The following is a 22392-nucleotide window of genomic DNA, read 5'->3' as shown; positions in this document are numbered from 1 at the left end:
AACCACAAAATACATTTGAAGAAGAATGAGGAAAACTGATCACCCTTACAACATAATACACTTCATAAAAGATGTCTGATGCTTTTTCAAAAAGATGAAGGCCAAGAAACAACCCATTACAGTTTGTGATAAAATCTATATATCTTACCTACTTCTTGTCATATGTTAAAAACAATGGTGATCTCTTTTTCAGTGTTTTGACACTACAAAACCAAACAGCTCTGACCCCTATCACCAATCCATGGCGAACAGCATGAGGCAATTTTTTTTTTCTCCAAGTGAATGTTTACAGGAGGTAAATATTAAGCTGTTCAGCCTTGCCACAATGTAGATGCCTTGGCATACACAAAGTTTTATATTTGGTGAATATTAAAAAAAAATAAAAATTGAAGTCCCTTGAAGATTCAGTTATCTTCAGTCTTAGGAGGGAGGTGGGCAGCGGGTTTTTTTCAGGATTCCAGCACGAAACCTAAATGCCCAAATCCTGCCTCACTTACATTGTGACCCTTCAGTCCTTTTTGTGAATCTGACCCTTGCTCCCAAAGTTGCCAAGGTTTTAGCCAACAATTTGTCCGCTACTGTTCATTTAATCGCCTCTTGCTCCTGGCAATGTTAATTTGACAGACATTGATTTCTTTAACAAAGAATGAACCCACAGGAAAATCCCCAAATCAGTCTAGACGTTTTGCCTCGAAGGACTTGCCTGACCTATGCCAAAATATTACTAAACTGCTACAGCTGACTCCACTTCCCTGCTACAGAGGATACTAAAATGCTTCACACATGTTTGAAGAAGAATCCCAGTAATGTTGTGCCCTTTCAAAAAGCACTTTAGAAGTTTACAAAATCCACATGGAATACACTCCCTATTATTTACATACAGAAAAGACAATACTTTGAGCAAATACTTCTACAATGGGCCTAACAATAGCCAACTTCCTTTCATACTCTGGCAAAATCTCCCCTGAACATTCTCAGGGGTTTGTTAGATGAGAACAATTTTGGGATTTCCTTTTCTTCTGCCGAGGACCAAGTTGGACAGTTTGCAGAATATCTCTTCTCCCCATCTCAACCCCAGCTGGGGACGTCTTGCAATGATTTTTTGGGGGGAGTGGAACAACATCTGCCTCCCAGAATTTAGCATCAAAGTATTTGCATGATTCTCCCTGACACACTTATTTTGTATCTTGTCATTACTATGCTTATATATAGCAGCTCTCCCCTATGCAGGCAGATGCTGTAATGTCCTGTAAGTAAATGTGATTGCTTATTATCCAAAAAGTGGGTGATGTTGGCTATGAACAGATGTATTAATTCAGTGTAGTCCCCCAAAGCACTAATCTCTACATAGTTTCTACACAGATTAGACAGAATCCCTAAGGTCAGTCTGTTCTATGGGGATATCTGTAAGGAGGTTATAGACATGCATCAGAGAAACATCTCTAAACATGTTGAAGCTCATCCTCCTTCAATGACTATTGCTGCTTCCTGTTCCTGATTTTTTTAGTTTTTATTTCAGCTTCATTGTTCTGATTAGCTAAATATAAACTTCCATAATCTACAAAAGGTCTAGAATCAACAGATGATTAAACTAACTACACATGCAATACAAACACCCTCAAAAAATGGTGTAGCTTTTGAGGTAAATTTTCCCAGGTACAGAAGATCTTGAGGCTAAGTGTAAAACAATGTATAGAAGATTACCATAAAAAAAAAACAAAACAAAAAAGTGTATCAAAATTACTTTTTAAAACTAAGGTTGTTATAAACCTATCGCTCTGTCTTTAAATAGTGATCAGACTTTGCCATGCTACCCACACATGAAGGATTCCTGCAGAACAGCCTTCTAACATGTTCTACCCTTTCTTCAGCTGCGTGTAGCTACTCCTTCTTACATGGTCCTCTGCTTCACCAGGCTGGTCACGCAGGTGACCAATTCCATTGCATCCCCAGCATTCCTGCTGATAACTCTCTAACCATGTTATCATCTGTTATTTAGATCTCTGACATAGAAACTAGTCAGGATCTTCTACATACCACTCCTCCTCTGCTTCCATTTCCAGCTGTTTCTCTGCCAGATCAGAAAAGGCAAAGCTTTTCAATTGTCCCTGCTCCCTTCCTTACTTTGGCAGACACATTTCAAATACACAATGCTTTGTGAAAGTATTTCAGCCTTTGCATATTGTGGTTGTGGTACTCTGTACACTGCCATGACATAACACAACAAGATGCTTTGCGTTAGAGACAAAAGATCTCCGAGATCTCTGCATTTCACCATATGTCAGACACAGGTATTACAGAAATCGGTCTCGGCCTACTCTGATTAAAGGAAAAAGGGAGTCTACCTGACTTCCTGATACTCTAATTCCTAAAAGATACTGCTCCAGGGGAACACTTGACTTCCAGTAAGTGAAGTCTTCCCCCCACCCTCCTCCTCCCAGGCTTACAGGATCATACTTCGCGTTTGCTCCTATTAAATTTAAAAAGCTGAACAGAAACATGAAACTACCTTAAGCAAAAATGAACAAGTCTGGTCTAAGGAATTTATTCTTTATTTGCTATCTTTGGAAAGGGTGGATTTTCAATTAACACTTAAACTTTTCTGATATCCCTTAGGGCTGATAAGAATAGAAAAGAAACATGCATTTCCAAAGAGCAGGAATTTAACTCTTATTAACATTAAAAAAAAAAAATCCAACTGGCTGTTTTTGTCCCAGGTAGGTTAGAATTGAAGCATATAATTGGTTCTGTGATTTTACAACCTTTTTTTTTAGCAGGTTTTACTAGTTATTAGAGATTCACATTTTTTATTTTAAAAAGTTCAACTTGTCCACTTTGGTAAATACTGAAGGTTAATGGTATGTTTCGTGACATTGTGCAGGACACAAGAACTCACAAATAAGGACATACCAGAACTAAGAACACTGATGCAACATTTCATTTATCCTCTTAACACAATTATCTAGCCTTTTACCCAACACCCGAGGATAAGCCCTGGCTGAGGTAAAGCCTCCTGTCTGCGAGATACCACACGCTTTATCAACAAAGTTCTGCCTCCCCTCGCAGTTGTTTGCATCTGTCTCTTGGCCACTTTGTGTCACAGAATCACATGGGGTTGGAAGGGACCTCTGGAGATCATCTAGTCCAACCCCCCTGCCAAAGCAGGTCCACCCAGAGCAGGTCCCACAGGAACGTGTCCAGGTGGGTTCTGAATGTCTCCAGGGATGGAGACTCCACCACCTCCCTGGGTAGCCTGTTCCAGGGCTCTGCCACCCTCAAAGTAAAGAGGTTCCTCCTCATGTTTAGGTGGAACTTCTTATGTTCAAGTTTGTGCCCATTTCCTCTTGTCCTGTCCCTGGGCACCACAGGAAAAAGACTGGCCCCCTCCTCTTGACACCCACCCTTTAAGTATTTATAAGCATTGATCAGATCCCCCCTCAGCCTTCTCTTCTCTAGAGTAAAAAGACCCAAGTCCCTCAGCCTCTCCTTGTAAGGGAGGTGCTCCAGGCCCCTCATCATCTTTGTAGCCCTCTGCTGTGCCCTCTCCAGCAGTTGCCTGTCCTTCTTGAACTGAGGAGCCCAGAACTGGACACAGTGCTCCAGATGGGGCCTCACCAGGGCAGAGTAGAGGGGCAGGATAACCTCTCTCGACCTGCTGGTCACACTATTCTTGATGCATCCCAGGATGCCATTGGCCTTCTTGGCCACAAGGGCACATATGCAGATGTCACGTATGCATCATACAAATAAAAGTTGTAACTTTTACAAATTCATAATTTTGTAACTTTTTATAAATTTTATAAATTTAACAGATTGCAGGGCATGAAAGCAGTGCTGGACTTCATACAAATATGAGATGAGGAGGCATATATATGATGAGTGACACAGTAAGACTCACAGGCATATGTAAGGAGGCCTGTATAATTCATCCTTTTCTCACCTCAGGACCATCCCAACGCCAAAATTCCTAAATCCTACTACAAAGCATCAGAATACTTCACTGAAACAGAAGCAAACAGCTGTTTTCCCATGCTTCATGTAACCAACCAGACACAGAGACTTGCAAAGGAAAGCGTTAAGCACAGTTACATCCAGGGGTATGGAAATGATGAAGAATGGTTGTTTTTATAAAGACAACAGAGTGCACCCAGTTTTTGAGCAACAAAATTTAAAGAATTTCAACAGCACTACCATGAAGGTGAGAATTCAATAGTTACGATGTCAGAAAGCTTGATGTCGTCACCGTTAAAGCAGAAAGCAACATTTATCTGAACAAAGAAGATCTGTTTGGAATACATATGTTCTAGACATCAGAGAAGCAAGAGTGAAAACTAAATTGAGGTCCAGCACACAAAAATGAGATGCATCACAATGAAATGCATGCAAACAACCCAGCTGAATGTCCTCAAAATCTGTGCAGGATTTTTGGCACCAAATGTAAAGGGAATTCACTGTAGTACACATATATTTTAAGATAATATCGTAAACCCATCTTTGGCATTTGTTGTATCTAATTCAGTTATTTTTATGTACAAGGCATGTATTTTTCCCCAAATCATTACTATAATTTTTTAAATCAAGCAAGAGATGTAAAATTACTTTTCATTTTGTAAAGATCATACAAAAATATTTTCACATAATTTAATAGTGTTAATAGCTTATTCCTTTCTAGTTCTAAACACATTCAAAACAGCAATAAAAGGAGAAGGAGTAATAGTCAGCTCTGCCCAGATTGGAACCAGACAAAAGAAGCAAAAAAAGACTATAGATGGCAACCCTGTAAGGATCAGAGAACTGACCTTTAATTGAATGTTGCAACTTAGTGGTCAAGATACTCAGAGATCTTACATTCACGAAATAGAACACATCTGGAAGTAAACTCTCTAAATCTACCTACTCCATCAGACGATGCATTAACCAGAGATGGAGTTTGAAAGCGGTATTCCACGTTACCCACAATGTAACTGAAAAGCCTATGCTGTTTGAAGCAATAATTCAAATGGACAGTTCCTTTCCAAGGAATGCGTGTTTGACTGTTGTTTTTCCCCCCAACTGCTGTTGCATAAAGGTCACAACTGTATAAAATACACAGGAGCGGGGAGCATGATCCCATGCCGAGGCAGCCAAAATGAATTCCATTCCCAGCTTTGCGAAGGACTTGCAACAGGAATAACAAAATTGTTTTATCTTTTTTTGTTCAGCTGGACAATGATACTTCCCTACTTCACCAGGTTGTGGGAACTAATGATGGGTATGTTAATATTTAGGAAGCATCGTAAGCTGCATCCATTTCTACAAAAATCTGTCCTACAGTAGCTTGACTAAGTTTTTCAGGACAACTATTATCTATCTTTTTTTATGTGCTTGTACAGTTCCCAGAACAATAGGGTCTTAATCCTTGACTTGGACAGCTAGGCACCATTGAAACATAAATAATTAGCAAACAATATGAGTTGAGAGGTTTAGCGAAGTGTTATCCTTCCCAGAGCTCCAAGGCACAGAGCATTTAAATGACCAGAATTTAGCCAATGCAAAGGGAACTGGGGACAAGGAACCATAGCCTTGGTTGCTCGCTAACGACTTTGGTGGCTTGTTCTTGAAAGAGCAGGGATACAAAAAAGAAGACTGATGGAATGCATATGTGAGAAGAGAACACTATTCAGAGGAGCATGGGGACTGCAAATACAGTTGCCTTTTGAACAAGGCATTTAGGGCAAAAGCTTTTCATGTATTTGCCAGCTGTACCATATCTGCAAACTAAGAGCAAACTCAGTAGGAAAAAACAGGGGGTTGTTTTGGGGGGTTTTTTGAGAAGCAACACATAAGCATGCAATTTGCCAAAAGAGATACACATCAAAAAGAAAGAAACAGTTGTATAACCAACAGTAGCTGTTGTCTCGAGATGTGTTCTATGCACATATACGCTGCCTGTATCACGAGCATGCCCACTACATTCAAGCTAGAGTCTCACTTAGAAGCATCAGCTGTGGGTTATCATACACCCCAAGAACATCCCCCTGCTTCTAGAGGTTGCTCTGTCCTCTCTGCACCCTCCCATTAGACCTTATCGCTCTCTACAGCTCCCTAAAAGGAGGCTGAAGTGAGGTGGGGGTCGGTCTCCTCCCAAGCAACAGGAAATAGGACAAGACAAAATAGCCTCAAAAGTTGAGCCAGGGGAGGTTTAGATTGGATATTAGGAAAAATTTTTACATTGAGAGGTTTATTAAGCATTGGAACAGGCTGCCCAGGGAAGCGGTTGAGTCACCATCCCTGGAGGTATTCAAAAGACGGGTAGGCATGGTGCTTAGAGATATGGTTTAGTGGTGGTTTTTGTCAGTGTTAGGTTGAACTAGATGATCTTCCAACCCAGGCAATTCTAAGATTCTATGATTCCCATCAGAAGTAAAAAGGTTGGAGCTAGTCCAATCACTTGAGTAGCTCCTCATCTTGGACAGCATTTCATCATCTAAGAATAGCTTCAAGTACCAAGCATAAAGGGTATGACATGGAATTTGTGCCAATGTTTCTAAGTAAAACAAATATTGAAGAATTAAGCAACTTTTTCTCCTTCATTGCCTGTCCATGCATTTGTTCTGTTGTTGGTGACTTCTAAGCTATGTACTCTCTGAAGGTGGATATCAGTAATTTGGGCTTGTTTCCTCTAGAAATGAAAGACTGATGGAAAGAATGACTGTCAGCATTACTGGAGTGAAAAATAATTCCTTCCAAGTGACAAATGAAGAAATGGTCTGCTTCCAGTCAGTCTGGAAGATACCTGGAGGACAGACAATTTCCACAAGGTGATGAATGAAAAGGAAGTAGAATGCTGAGACGAAAGCTTGGACTGTTTCCAGTAAGCTTTGAATGCAGGGTGGGGCAAATGAAAGCAGTCTGCAAGAGGCATAAAGGCAAAAGAGTCAGGGTTTCATACGCTACCCACAACTTTTATCTTCTTAAATAACGATGATGCTAAAGCAATATATTAGGAAAAAAAAGAATGGAGAATTGCAACAGAGACTAAGTAAATATTTTCAGCCACCAATCAAAGTACGTACAATACACAAGCAACACAAAACAAATTAAACACTTATTTACCCAGATGTATCAAGTTAATATTATCCCAGTATTTTAGAACAGCCTCTATCCCATCATATTATGTCATTATTACACTGTGCATCCAAAAGTTTTTGATACTGTCAGTCAACAACACATACCTAATACATACTTAACTTTAAACACATTAACCCACTCTTTTAAGTAATCTATTTAATGTGCAATAAAAATTAAAGCAAATCTGTCTTTCCAATAGTTTAAACCCCTCACCCCCTCTTGTATTTGGCAGTTTGGTAATCGAAAAACTTGAATAGATTAGAATGATAAACCTTTTCTACCAAAAGACTGCAGAGAACTAACGCGCATACAGTTTGATGTGATCCGAAATAGATGCTGAATCTCTATTTTTGAAAGAAAAGAAATAAAGTTACCTTTTTTTTAATGAAAGTAAATGGAAAAAAAGTCTTAGAAAGTCTCACAGTCTTACCTGCTGGTATGCTTCATAGATTATATCAAACAAGAAAGCCTGAGGCATTTCACTCGCTCTGTATCTGGCACGTTCCAGTGAGTGGTCTAAACAGCCATCTGCAGCAGAGGCAATTACAGTAGAAACTAGAGGGCGAATTGCTCCTGCTGCCTGTGGAACAAAACACAAAGAGAGGCCCAAATGCTCTTAATATTAATATATATTAGATAGCTGCAGTAAAAAAAAAAAAAAAACAAAAACAAAAACAAAACCCAAGAGCTTTAAAATACATCTTCTACTTCTTTATCTTTTATATATCTCATAATGCTTAAGTCATACTACTTATTCTGTACACGACTAAAAGGAATACAGCAACATAAGACTGTATAAGTACACGTTGAGGGCCAATTTACAAAATAAAATAATCTTAAATCCTTCATCTACTGCAAATAGATGTAGAGATCCGAGAGGTTCATTTTTCAGACTTCCTTCTATATACATATTAGGTGGTTTCTGTGAGGACAGTTCTAGGCCTATTCAGATATCAAACTGCAGGACACACCTGAGAGGTCTTGAAAACCTGCACCACCTCTTGCTTTCAGATTTCAGTTTGGATAAACTGCTTAGAAATAAGCAACAAGAAAAGCTTCAGAAAAATGAGCTTGGTCCATGTTGAATTCACCATGTGAAATACTGAGCAACCACACTTATCAGTGAGGTCACTGGGAACACAGTATATACATCAGAAAGTACTCAATACCCAAGCAACACTGTGCCCCAGAACAGATACTTAAATGTTTATAATTTCAGTTTTGGTTTTGCTCAAACTTGAAACCAATTAAACATATATCTTTGATCTTTTCATCAATATATAGTATTAAAGATGTATGGCGTCTCTGAAATACAGCTCTCCTAGCTGGTTTTAGTCCAGAAAGTTACCCACACTTCATCAGTCAGTTATCAAATGCTCAGATGAACCTCATATGAAGCTAAAGGCAAATGGGACAAGAGTTGTATGCAATAGCAGAACATTGCTTATCAAGTCATAGGGCAAAAACAATGCTCCCAACCAATGGTAACCACTGAAAATGGCGTCCTTACACTATACTGTTTATTATCTATTTTTAAGAATAACAAAAAAGAATAATTGATGCTGTTACAAAACATTTGAATTATCCATCATCTTAAATCACCATACCTAGAAAACCAACCCAATGGCAAATTCTGACATTTTTCACAGCAGCCACAGAAAATCTCCTGAGGTCTAGTGAACTTTTACACAGGGAAAAAAAACAGGTATCATCACATAAAATAAGAGCACTGTTACTGTTGATTTCTTTTGTCTTCTGTTGGCAAACCCTGCCTTCATGCATATGAGTCCTGTCCATTCTACAAGATTTCTGACCTCAGATAAGTGTACAGTGGCAGAATGAGACACCAAAAGTGAGCCCAAAGTTTTTTTCCTCTCAGAAAACAAAGAACTAGTTGTCTTCCCTCCCCCTTTCACACTACTGAACAATAAAACAAAGAGGAATTCAGTCAGCGTGTTGAGCACTTTATGAGCTCTAAAATATAGCTTCTTAGTTCATTCTTTTACAGACTGAGGACAGAGATGTGAACCAGTTTCTCATGCCCAAGGAGTTCTGATAGGCATGAGCTACTGGGGCAGGGAGAAGGGAGAGAAAAGATTCAAAAGATTCATATGATAAAGGAAATATCTGAACCACTTTCTCAAACCTGAAAAGAACTTTTGCTTTCTAATACATGGGAAGACATACCTACATAAAACACTACATGGAGCAAAGTACTGTCATCCAAAGGCAAAACACAATACAGAAAGATCAGCAAGAACTGTGAAATCACAGAAAAATTGTCCGTAAAGGATCTCAAGAGGTCATCTAGACCATTTTTCTGTCCTAGGCAGGATCAATTTTACTTCTGTAATAGAAAAGACAAACTGACAAAACTGAACACCACTATAATTTTAGTAGTACATCAATGTATTTAATGAGGAGTAAATTTAACAGATGTACTTTGAGGAAAAGCTGTGCAGAAGTAGAGAGTCAATTATCTGCAACTTGTCCCCTCACTATTTCCTGTGATTCCAGGACATGGATTATTACCTCTATATCCCAGCTGCTGGGCATTTGGACTATGTTATTTTGTTCTGCTGTCGTATTTTAATTGGGCACATACACATAAAAAAAAAATTTAAAAATTAGAAGGTCATGGGAAAAGAGACAGAGCAGCATGCTAGCCACAGCTTTTCTGTAATTAGTTAAGTCTATTTGATTTTTTTTTTTCCCCTGAAACAGTTACCATTCCAAAAAAACAGTTAGCAATAGAGGATTTCTTAGGCTGATCCAATATTTTATTACAGTTTTTAACAATCTTGTCATGTTACATTTTAAGCATAAAACAGGCCAAGAGAATACAATGTGACTTGCATAACCAAATCTCACAAGTGAAACACGCACTCTGAGGAACAAAAAACCAAACTGCAATTCTAAATAAAATTGAAATACTCAAAATTATATTCTTAAAAGAGCTCTGAAACACATTGTCTTCTTGACATCTGGTTTATTGCACAATAAAAATTCATGAATATCTGTATCTTTGTGACAATACTGAACCACATCTCCTGCTCTGCTGAGGCCTAGCTTTACCAGAAGATTCAGGAAGATCTGGTTTCTAATAAATCCAAACACGTCATTTTTTAAAACACCCAATTGACTTCCAAAATCATTCAAAGCTTCATGGCACCTAAAATTTAACAAATGGCTTTTTTCAAACAACTACAGTTCTGCTTTACATTACCCCAGAACTGAGTGCAGTGTGGCCAGGCTGAGAGTTTCTCCCCTGTCTTCCCTCCATCTCAAAGAGAAATCACAAGCTGGGCACAAGAAGATATCTTCTGCAGCAAGTCCACCCAAACTATACCTGACACTGACAGAAAACATGGGGTTTAATACAAAGAATAAGATTTATGGCTGATCACACAAGGGAGAGAAATTCTAACTATGTACGCAGCAACAAGACGACTAGCAGTCATTTGATTAAAAAAAAAATAAAAATCAGCTTTTATTCTAAAAAAGGACGGCTCAGTCCATTACTTATCTATGGTCTAAAAGCAGAATGCAGAGCTCTTGTACTTCCTAATGCCAGGAAGTTTCTACTGCACACAAAACCTTCATATGACAAGCAGCTGGAGTCCAGAAGCCATGAAGCTGGAGTCCAGAAGCTCTAGCCGTAGAGCTAGAGCCTACTTGCTAAGCTGCAGCACTGAGCCGAAACCTTAAAATCCAAAGACGAGATACAGAAGAAACTGGTTGGTTGTTTTCCTTAGTCCTGGTTTACCTTTCTGCAGGACCCTTCTCTGTCTCAGCACGCACACACACACACACACAGGTTCCCTCAACCAGATGATGTGACCCAACACAGAGCTGAGCTTACAGCCTCAGTGAGACAAGAACTACGTTAGTTCTTAAAGCCACTTTCAGACTGGGTGAAACTGGGATCAAACAAAGGAAAATACTGGGCTGTGTATGACCTGCATTGTTTTCATATGGGACAAGAGAGCTGAGTCCCTAAAAGAGGAAACCTTGCATCTGCAGTACTTCTGGATACATTCTCTAGCTGGCATACGCCGACACGGCTGCCAAACCCGAGCCGGCTTACACAGACCTCACCGCACGTGCTTCTGCTTCCAGAGTTGGCTCGTGGGTATCTTCATTCATGCTGTAAACATAACATTTGGCATGTTAAACCAGAAGAATTGAGCTCTGAATGTTGTTCTCATATGCAGGCCAAGGAGGAGCACAGTTGAAGACGTATGGCTCGCTCTGCAGCATTTCCTTCTAGTTCACACAAGGGTCTTCTCTACTCAGCACAAAAGCCTTTCCTGAATTTCAGCTTATTAAACATTATTAGGGCATAGTAGGGTGAATAATACAATAAGGTATTACTACTGTATCTAAAAGGGCTTTTGCCCCCGGTGACTGTGGGGTGCAAGTGAAGAACACAATCATCCAGCTGGTTCTACGTCTATTCAGTTACACCACCAAATATTTTAATCTTTGCAAGGAATTCCCATGTTGTTTTTCTGGTTACAAATCAGTGACAAAGCACTATTTCCATATTAGTAAAGAGAGTATATACTGAGTCTCAGGTATTTGAATTTTATTTGTTCTAATTTGAGAAGCTTTGACTTGCTGTTTATGTCAGGAATGCACAGGTATTTGGCCCAGCTCTCAGGCAAGAGGTTCAGACGTGAATTTAAAACATGAATAAAACAAAGAAAATCTGTCCTCATTTATAGTTTAAGGTACTTGTTAATGTCACTGTAGTTCTACAGACCTTTTCTACACTTTGAATTAGCCTACCACAAAATACAAATCCTGTGAGTCTAAAGGAAGTGCCTGGGCCTTATACTAATATTTCCCTAACCAGAATACTCATCTTCCAATTTCTAATCATTTTGACCCAGATTTCAAGTAGATTTGCTCTCAAAAATCATATATAAAACACATCATACACCCTTCCTGATTGTGAAGTGGATAGTTAATGGATAGTAAAACTGAGTTTCTTTAAATGTCCACTTTACAGCCTTCAAACCACTCCAAGCACTAGTTTTGGTGAATCTGGTACATCCAGAAAATGCATACATTTCTTTCCCCTATGTTTGCATATTTTATTAAATAAGTTAGTTAAAGTATCAAAATACCTGTGGGCAAGCTCTTAAAACATTTCTTCATAGCATAACCAACACTGAAGCAAATACTGCTAACTGGATAGTTTTCCTTTGCAGACAAAATATTGGAACAAAACCCATCCTTTTAATCTATCGTTTCCTTAAAACAATCGTAAAATCTCCTGAGAACGCAGAATTCCATCAAATTCAGTGGAGGTGACAGAAAGGTAGCTCTCAGCATTAAGTTCATCCACCCATCTGCTGAAGACTGAACCAGCCTCCAGACACTTTTAGAAACAACAGATGTCTTTTTATAACCCATTTTAAAGAGCACGAATCGAAATCATTTATAAACAGGTTCTCAGTTTTATATTCAGTTTTTTGCATAACTGTGTAGAACAAAGCACACAAATTCAAGACTTATATTTGATGGTGACTGAAAAAAAGGTAGAGAACCAAGTGTGTCCTGCAGGTCAGTATAATAGGGTATCATAAGTATTTTCAACAGATTCAAGATGTACTAATGCACCTTTCCACTAAAGAGTAATGCTGTATCATACTTTTATTCTGACAATAAATGGTTTAGATGATTGTATTTAGTGAATACATAACCAGAGTGTGTTTTCAAGTAAGACAACACAGTTCAATGAAAGTAAAATCCAAGTGGTATTGATGACACCTTTTATTACAAAATGAATTATGTTTAGCCCACAGAAGCCTACACACAACATAGCAACCTGGCTAATACAATGCAGTATAGATAATTTTTACTGAATGTTCATAAAAACTGAATAAACCTCATTTTATTTAAAAAAACAGAATCCATTAAAATTTCAAAAAGGATTGATGGGAAGAGATGGAACTTACATCTCAAGCAAGATACTACCCAGGTTACAAGTAACTCCAACACACAGTACTTTATTCAGCCGAGACCAACACTCCGCATCTAGAATACGACCTACCAAGTTAGCAAAGAGCCAGAAGCTCCAAAAGAACATGAAAACCAACACACCCACATCACTGATCTGGTCATTTTTGGTAGCCAGAGCTGAAACAGAACAATACTAAATAGCTGCAAAGCTCAACAAATGGAATGATACGGACTAGGAAGAGAAAAAAAACATTGCAGTGGCACAAAATCCTTACAACAAATACCACAACTACAATTCCTTTTGTTTTACAACAGTGTGGTAACAAACTCAGACAACCACAGATCCTGGCAAACTGAAAAAAAAAAAAAAAAGTCTTTGGCATGCCCCTGTCCCCAGTAGGCCCCAAGTACTAACGCAGACCCACAAAGTTCACTTACACAGTTAATTTGCAACCCTGAACTTCAAGCGGGTGAGAATCAGAACCTAAAACTTTACAGAGCCCAGTCGAAAATGAGCAGACTCTCCCATCCCTCTAGCGTGACTCCCTTCTACTTTTTAATTACACCAACAATACTCTTCACTCCATTCATAGGCTCTACCTCCCCCAAAATTCATTCTCCCTATGCTTTCCATCTTCTTAGCTTTCTAGTAACATTAAATAAAAGTACATTTTATATTTCAATCATCCCAACTGCATTAGATTCAGTGTTATGAAATTACTTAGGAATAGGCCTGGCGTCAAACACATACAAGCATAGCTTATGAGTGCTATCTTTAAAAGAATGTCCCTATTGTCATGTTTTCACATTTATATTCACATTTAATAGTTTAAATTCTTTAATCAGAGTTGTTTTCAACTCTGACAAGCAAAATAGCACTGAACCAAGACTCCCAAATGATTTAGTCACCCTGCATTTGAAAAAAAATAACCCGTCTTGCATATATACACTGGAAATATAAGTACACTAGAAATATATTTTCATTACTTCAAAGCAGCTGACTTCTTTGAAACTGTACGCTGGAGACTGTGGGACTAGTCACACTTAGCAGGACAAATACATCCATCTCGGAATTCCATTAAAGTCAATTTTGTAGAGGTGAATTTGGTAAATACACAAACAATTTTATCTTGCTTTCCCATGATGACAAGGATTGCATTAAGACACTGTTCGAGTACATAACAATAATGATCAATGTTAATTTAGACAAGCTAGGTATCTAACAGTTTACAAATACGTCCTGGAATGTTTTTTATTAGGTGAAAGATTATTTATATGTTTCCAAACACTACCATCTCCTAAAGATTTCAGTCTAAATTAGGTCTGGCTATGAACCAGAGAGAGCAGCTCAAAATAACTTATGATTAATTTCTTCTTTTATTCCAAACTGTTTCCACATGTTACTACAGGGAAAGTATTCTTTTACACTGATCAAACTACTTGCCATGAAGGGCATTCACAGCCATCTACAGTATGAAAAAATTCAGATATAAACACAGTATCTGTGATGCACAAAACAGGTAAAAACATGCACTTCTATTCAGCCATCTGCACTCCAGCTAATTGCATCTATGTTAATCAACTTGCTTCAGCCACACTCAGTAATTACCATTTAAGCTAGAAGAATTGTCTCTACTGAAAAGATTTCTTATTTCAAATTTATGAAACAGAATCTTCAAAAATCCAATTGTAAGATTAAAATGTTTCATATCTTTAAGAGGATGCTATTTTCAAATCTTCTATATTGTAAATGCGAAGGGGAGAATATCTAATAAAACAAAGTCATGTAACTATCTTTGTAACACAGAGCAATCAGATAATTTCTTCCAATGCCCATTCAAGGTATCACATTGAATTATCGCATTTTTTTTACATTTTTTCTTTTCCTTTTCTGCATTTTGTAGGCAGCTATTGTGTAGGATTACATTTTATCTTCCCTATAACCAAAAGTTGTAATCTATGGGAAGTTTTGTGATTCTGCTGCAGAGATGGAACCCTTGGAGTATTTCTCCAACGTACAGAAATCCTGGCAAAATAGTTCTGTTTGGATGGGAGAGATTGGGGCATAGACAAAGCAATGACACAAACTGTAAGCAACCACTGCTATACAGAAGTACAGCTGGTAACCACAGTTTGGCTATAGGTCCAAAGCTTTCTAATCTTAGGTGTGAACACATAGAATCATAGAATGGTTTGGGTTGGAAGGGACCTTAAAGATCATCCAGTTCCAACCCCCCTGCCATGGGCAGGGACACCTCCCACCGGACCAGGTTGCTCAAAGCCCCGTCCAGCCTGGCCTTGAACACCTCCAGGGATGGGGCATCCACAGCTTCTCTGGGCAACCTGTTCCAGTGTCTCACCACCCTCACAGTAAAGAATTTCTTCCTAATATCTCACCTAAATCTCCCCTCTTTCACTTTAAAACCATTAAACCCTCATCCTATAGCTCCACTCCCTGATAAAAGAGTCCCTCCCCCATCTCTCCTGTAGCCCCTTCAGGTACTGGAAGGGGCTATAAGGTCTCCCTGGAGCCTTCTCTTCCACAGGCTGAACAATCTCAACTCTCTCAGCCTGTCTTCATAGGAGAGGTGCTCCAGCCCTCTGATCATCTTCATGGCTCTCCTCTGGAGCCGTTCCAACATGCTCAGGCCCAGACTAGCCAAACTTCCAAACTGAACTGATTCAAGCCTGCAGGTAGTCCACAGAGTTCATCACCTCATTCGGAACCCACCTACCTCCTGTACAGCCAGGCAAGGCAGCCAGTCTGGCCACACAGGTTCAACTCAAACCTGTCACCACCTGCCCCCAGAACTCCTTCTGTTAATGCCATGTCCCCAAGACCCCCCCAAACCAACACCTCAGCTGCACAGTTCTCTTGAAGGACCAGACAGGGCATGCAGTCAGGAGCAGAGGACAGCCACAACGACTCAGTAAAGCACAGCAGACCACAATAAAGGTAGAGGTTCTCTTATTACCATGCAGAAACACAAATCTGAGTCCAGGGCATATCACACTTCCACCCACACTCACACCCAGACTCTACCATGTAGCACAGACATGATTTGTGTGGCCGTGCTGTGGTGGGGACAGGACTCCTACTGACAAACAAGTACAATCCACAGCCTGGGCTGTGTACCCATTAGAGATTAAGGCTGAAGAAAATAAGGTTACCTTCTTTCTGCTACATATCTGCCTTTTTTTTAAACAACAAGAATAATACTTAAATTACCTTATTTTGAATTCTGTTGAAAAAAAAATTATTAAAATTCATAGTCCTTATCGGCACACCATCTTTGATTCTCATTAGTGAGATAACCACTAAAATTTCTCCTTTGTAGGCAGTATCACCAACCAGTCCGATTCCAGCTATCTTGACATATTTGTACTGGCAGCTTTTAATTGCCCAAGGACAGTGCTGGTTGAAATGTTAAACAAGCCCGGTGTAACACCGATATTAAACCTAATCATCAGCCAGACAAAAAGAAGGCTAATTAGAACAGATGTAAGGAGTTTTGAAGACCATGAAAAAAGTCTTGTATGCTAAACTTCACCTAATTTCCTTAAAGCCTGTTTACCCAGCTGGCTAGGAGCAACAGTCAAACTTGCTAAAATTAGGCACATGTTAATCTTAAACCAACACCAGGAAGGAAGAAGTTATAATTGTGTTTATTCCTAGCTGCAAAAGAAGGGATGTTTAATCAGAAATTTAATATACACTTTGATCCAATGTTAATGAGCTGACACTATGTTGTACATTGAACTGACTTCAAAGACACAGGATGCCTTAAACAAATGTAATGTATATTTATGATACTGTTTAAGAAAAAGAAAACATTTCTTCTAATGAGGTCACCTTTATCAGAACATACTATCTGAGTAGATGGGGATAGCATATGTACATCAAGACATGTCAGAGCCCCAATTAGCTATAGCAAACTAAAGAAGATTACTGATAACAGAAACTGTTCCTCAAAAATTAGGACTGCACATGTTCTTGTTTACATAATTTCTGTTCTTCTGTATTTAAAGCATTTACCTCTAAGTGTCAGGAAATATAATTTTCATCTAACAGACAACATGCTAAATTCTAAATGCTCTTCTGTAGAAAAAGTATGATTTCTCAAAATCAAAAAGACTCCCCTCAAAAAAACCAGGATGCTAGGAATACAGAACTGAAAACACAAGGTGGAGGAAGAACTAGGCATATCTCAGGCTGCAATTTTACAACACAGCACTGAAAACAAGCTCAAGAACATACTGAAAGTAGAAAAGAAGCAAAGCAGAGTCTTAAGAATATGTCATTATGTTACTCTTTGTCCTAATTTTCAGCTGGGACAGTGTTAACTTTCTTTCCAGTAGTTGCTGCATTTCAGATTTGGTATGAAAGGAATGTCAATAATGCATATTGTTTTTAGTTGTTGCCAGGCAGTGTTTATAGTTTTCAGGGACTGTTTTTTCAGGTTCCCTTAGAAGCTGAGAAGAACCCTAGACAGAATGATGGAATGGCCAATGGAGTACTCCATACCATAATATAAATGGTATATAAATGAGGTTGGCCAAGGGGTGGATACTCGCCATCAGTGCTCAGGAGGGTGCCAGTTCACCAGATGGTGAAAGTGACTTGTGTCATTATTATTAATATTGTTACTATTATTGTGACCTTCCTTTTTTTGACATTGTTCTATTAAACTGTCTTTATCTCAACCCATGAGAGTTCTTTCCTTTCGCCCCTCTTCTCCCTACTTTTCTTGGGGGGCACGGGAGAGCGAGCAGCTGCGTGGTCCCAGCTGCCAGCTGGAGTTAAACCACGACACGCTTGTATCATGAGTTACTGCCATAAACCAGATGAACTATTTTTAATACAATAAAGAATAAAATTACAGAAGTTAGCAGGATTGAACCAAAATACGCATTTTTAATGGTGTCATAAAATATACATCATTTCTTTTGGTGCATTCCTTGTGAGAAATTCAAGAATGGTCGGAAGTTCACGTTTTCCATAAATAGAACAGTACTGTATATTCAATAAAATACTTTTTATCGCATTATTAACCAAACAAGGTCTCATTACCTTAGTCAACATATTCAGCTGATTTTTGTCACAGTGCAATAACCGGTAATGTTTAACAACACATTCTTACTTATTAAGGTTTTGTTTTCTTCTTGATAGATTTTTTTTTTTTAAAAGTACTTCCCAGTTTGTAAAAAGTCTGGATAATGCTACCAGAGACCCACACTAAGTTTATGATCCAGGCCACACATAGCACCTCCCACCTAAAGAGCGGCACGTGCTGGTACAGTGCTTTAAGATTTTCTTATGACATATCTTTAATCATTTCAGTTGTCCGCAATAGTTGTATATTATACACAGTTATGATGGACTGGCTGCCTATGGCTTGGATGGGTGTACTCTTCACTGGGTAAAAAACTGGCTGGGCCCGGAGGGTGGTAGTGAATGGGGTTAAATCCAGCTGGCAGCTGCTCACAAGTGGCATTCCCCAGCGGTCAGTACCGGGGCCAGTTCTCTTTAATATCAATGACCTGGACAAGAGGATCGAGTGCACCCTCAGTAAGTTTGAAGACACCAAGCTGGGTGGGAGTCTTGATCTGCTTGAGGGTAGGGTGGCCAGAGGGATCTGGACAGGCTAGATCAATGGGCTGAGGTTTAACAAGGCCAAGTGCCAGGTCCTGCGCTTTGGTCACAACAACCCCATGCAACGCTACAGGCTCGGAGAAGAGTGGCTGGAGAGCTGCCCAGCAGAAAAGGACCTGGGGGTGCTGGTCAACTGCCAGCTGAATATGAGCCAGCAGTGTGCCCAGGTGGCCAACAGCATCCCGGCCTGTATCAGAAATAACGTGGCCAGCAGGACTAGGGAAGTGACCATCCCCCTGTACTCAGCACTGGTGAAGCCACACCTAGAATACTGTGTTCAGTTTTGGGCCCCTCACTACAGGAAAGGCATTGAGGTGCTGGAGCGTGTCCAGAGAAGGGGAACAAAGGTAGTGAAAAGTCTAGAGCACACGAGGAGCTGCTGAGGGAACTGGGGTTGTTTAGTCTGGAGAAAAGGAGGCTGAGGGGAGACCTTATCGCTCTCTGCAACTCCCTGAAAGGAGGGTGTAGCAAAGCAGGTATTAGTCTCTTCTCCCAAGTAACAAGCAATAATAGAAAAGAGGAAATGGCGTCAAGTTGAGCCAGGGGAGGTTTAGATTGGATATTAGGCAAGATTTCTTCACTGAAAGGGTTGTCAAGCATCGGAACAGGCTGCCCAGGGAAGTGGTTGAGTCGCCATCCCTGGAGGTATTTAAAAGACGGGTAGATGCGGTGCTGAGGGACATGGTTCAGTGGTGGTTTTGGCAGTGTTAGGTTGATGGTTGGACTCAATGATCTTAAAAGGTCCCTTACAACCCAAACAATTCCATGATTCTATAACATGTAAAATTCAATCTAAGCAATTTTAACATTCCAAAGCAAATCATGTGGCGAGTATGCTACCAATAATTTTCAATATTTTTTATAAGTATTTCAAAGTATACTTACAGCTTTAAGTTTTGCCATTCATTCAACATAAGATGAGCTACCAGCATTTTCTTGTTCTAACTGGTCCTATACTGCAAATCTAGATGGCAAAAATTAATCAGAATATTTGCAATAAAAGTTAATGGATCATGAAAACAATCATTTTTGCCTCTAAAATTAACAAGTTTTATTTTACTTCGCATAGTATTATCTTGCATTAACAAGTAACGAAACACATCTTACAGTCAGCAAGCCATCTTTCATACCCTAATTACTGATTTACATTGCAAAAAGCTATCAGTGAAAGTGCACTGTGCCACAAAGGGTTTTGCATGTTAGAGTGAGCCAACATAAAGAGGAGTTAACATTTGCATTCAGTAGAGCCACAGGAGTGACAAGTACAGTTAAGTTATATTTCACCTCCAGAAAGTCTACATCATTACAAAATCAACAATATCATTATGTGAATGCAACTGATCCACTCATATCATTAAAGACATGATTTGCATCGTATTATGAAGAAAGAAGAAAAAAATCTTGAGGTGGTGTAGGAGGACTCTTGCACAATTTAATCAACCAAATGCAAAACTGCAATGTTTAATTAGTAACTCTTTCCCACACCCAGAGTCCTGAGTGACCAAAACCACAGGCACTATAGTTTGTGGTCCATGCAGTTCCCTAAGTAGCTCTGCACCCGCTTATCAAATGTCTTTGCCTTCTTTATTTGCTCAGCTGCTTCTCCAAGGAGAGGACAATTGCTTGGGTCCTCTCCTTGCAAGAAACCTCGCACCAGAGCTTCCTTCTCTTACTGCCCATTAGATTCAAAATTTCAAGTCACTTCTTTATATGAGCTTCATCTAAGACCTTCTCTTGTTATCAAGGGCCTTGCACCTTACCATGCGAGTTCAGCCCGAATAGTAACTCTAATTAATACATGTACGTATGAGTTTGATACCTCACGAATTCTGTCCTACATGCTCCTCAAGGCGATTTTAGTTCTATCTCTACCACAATTCACTTACCTTCTTGGAAACAGGAAGATAAGCACAGAACCAGTCCTGCAAACTATTACAGCATATGAAAGAAGCCAAGTTGGCTTTCAGAAGCTTCACCTGACCTGCAGGCTGGTGGTGTCCTTGCCACAACCACCCAGATCACAAACTCAACCAAAATGCAGCCAGGGGCATTTCTGGATGAAAACTCAGATTTCTTTTCAGTGCAGTATTTGGGGGGAAAAAGGGAAAAACTCAGCATGAGGTATGCACACCTCCCTAAATCAGAGAGATATGGCTAAGTATCTCTTTCAGATCTTGCCATGTAGAAGTGGCTAAGATAATCCAAGGCCTTTATTCAGCTCGTCACACATGCTGGACAAGCTGAGATTTCCTTTATTTTAAGGAGCTACTCTCTACTCCCTTGACCTGCTGCAGGAAAGAGAAATCTGAGCAACTAAATAGACACATCTTTGCTAAAGGCTGCTTCATTTTCCAAAGTCCTATAGTTTTCTTAGATGAAGCATAAAGATTTTAATTAGCTTCAAATCAACAGCAGTGTCATACATGTAGTTTCTCCAAATTTAGAGGAAGTACATTTTATAGACAATACATAAAAATGACCTCAGCAACCACTCAAGTAGAGGAAGCTATGCTCAAAATGTATTTCTAGGATAACCTAATCCTGCCTAAAAAAAGAGTAAGGTAAGAATTACTGTATGTGTAGACTTCCAGGAGGTAAAAAAGGTGGGATTAAGTCACCTTTTTAAAAAGGATTAAATAGTAGTTGTGTTATGCACAGCTGGCTTAGTGCAACACAGAAATGCTGCAAAGAAGAAAGGAAGATTGTAAGTTTCTATGATTCATGTATTTCAATTGGTTGAGTTGCATCCTTCATAATGAATGCAACGCACCTTCTAAAGCACTTGAATTGAGACTGGGAAATGACAGAATTGTTTCTCCCCTTACCAGTGCTTTCCCGCCACCAAACACTACATCTTGTTAGGACAAAGACTTCAAGTATTTACTAACAATACATTAGTTTTCCATTCAGCACAGAAAACAATTAACAACTTGGCTAAGAAGGTTATAACTTTCTATGGGACCAATACTGTCATATGCTGTGGAAACATCTGTATGTTTTCCATAGTTATCCATTACTACAGATTTGAAAAAGGAATGATGTGTTGTATAACTATTTTCCGTACAGCAGCAAACCCACACTTGATTTCTTCACACATTCAGAAAAGTTTCAGGGCTACTGAGCAGATTCTGATCTTCACAATAATGTAGCTGTTCAAATGTTTTCTTCTAAAATTGCTACAGAACATCCCTACAATTCATTAATACACATTTTTACACTGACGTAAGTCAGACTCTCCTAAATTACAGAACTCGTTCCATCAGTGGAACAAAAACCGTATCGAGATGGTAATATGTCATTAGTTCTTGATTCTGCCTTTGCACAAGTGTCTGACAGGACAGCAGGAGCCCCCCAAAATACCAAGCATACAGTGAAAGCAGAACCTCTGAGAACACTGCACGTGACAACTTCAGATGCCTCAGTGTATAAATACAGAATCATAGCATCATCTAGGTTGGAAGAGACCCTTGGGATCATCGAGTCCAACCACCTACCCTACTCTACAAAGTTCTCCCCTATACCATATCCCCCAACACCACATCTAAACGGCTCTTAAACACATCCAGGGATGGTGACCCAACCACCTCCCTGGGCAGCCTATTCCAATGCCCGACCACTCTTTCTGTGAAAATTCTTTCCTGATGTTCAGTCTAAAACTA

At 39.3% G+C, this 22392-nt stretch overlaps 1 protein-coding gene across 1 annotated transcript in view; it reads right to left on the bottom strand.

The window, feature by feature from the left end:
* The window catches only part of CRPPA (CDP-L-ribitol pyrophosphorylase A), a 117148-nt gene that overhangs the window by 83281 nt on the left and 11475 nt on the right, over positions 1–22392 (bottom strand). The window contains exon 3 of the mRNA XM_074150678.1: positions 7541–7690. Coding sequence (XP_074006779.1) covers positions 7541–7690 — 150 coding nt within the window. The remainder of the gene's footprint in view (positions 1–7540; positions 7691–22392) is intronic.

The sequence above is a fragment of the Numenius arquata genome, chromosome 7 (assembly GCF_964106895.1).
Source record: "Numenius arquata chromosome 7, bNumArq3.hap1.1, whole genome shotgun sequence".
In the NCBI taxonomy this organism is placed as follows: Eukaryota; Metazoa; Chordata; class Aves; order Charadriiformes; family Scolopacidae; genus Numenius; species Numenius arquata.
The sequence above is the reverse complement of the archived record's forward strand: the minus strand, read 5'-3'. Positions and strand labels throughout refer to the sequence as shown.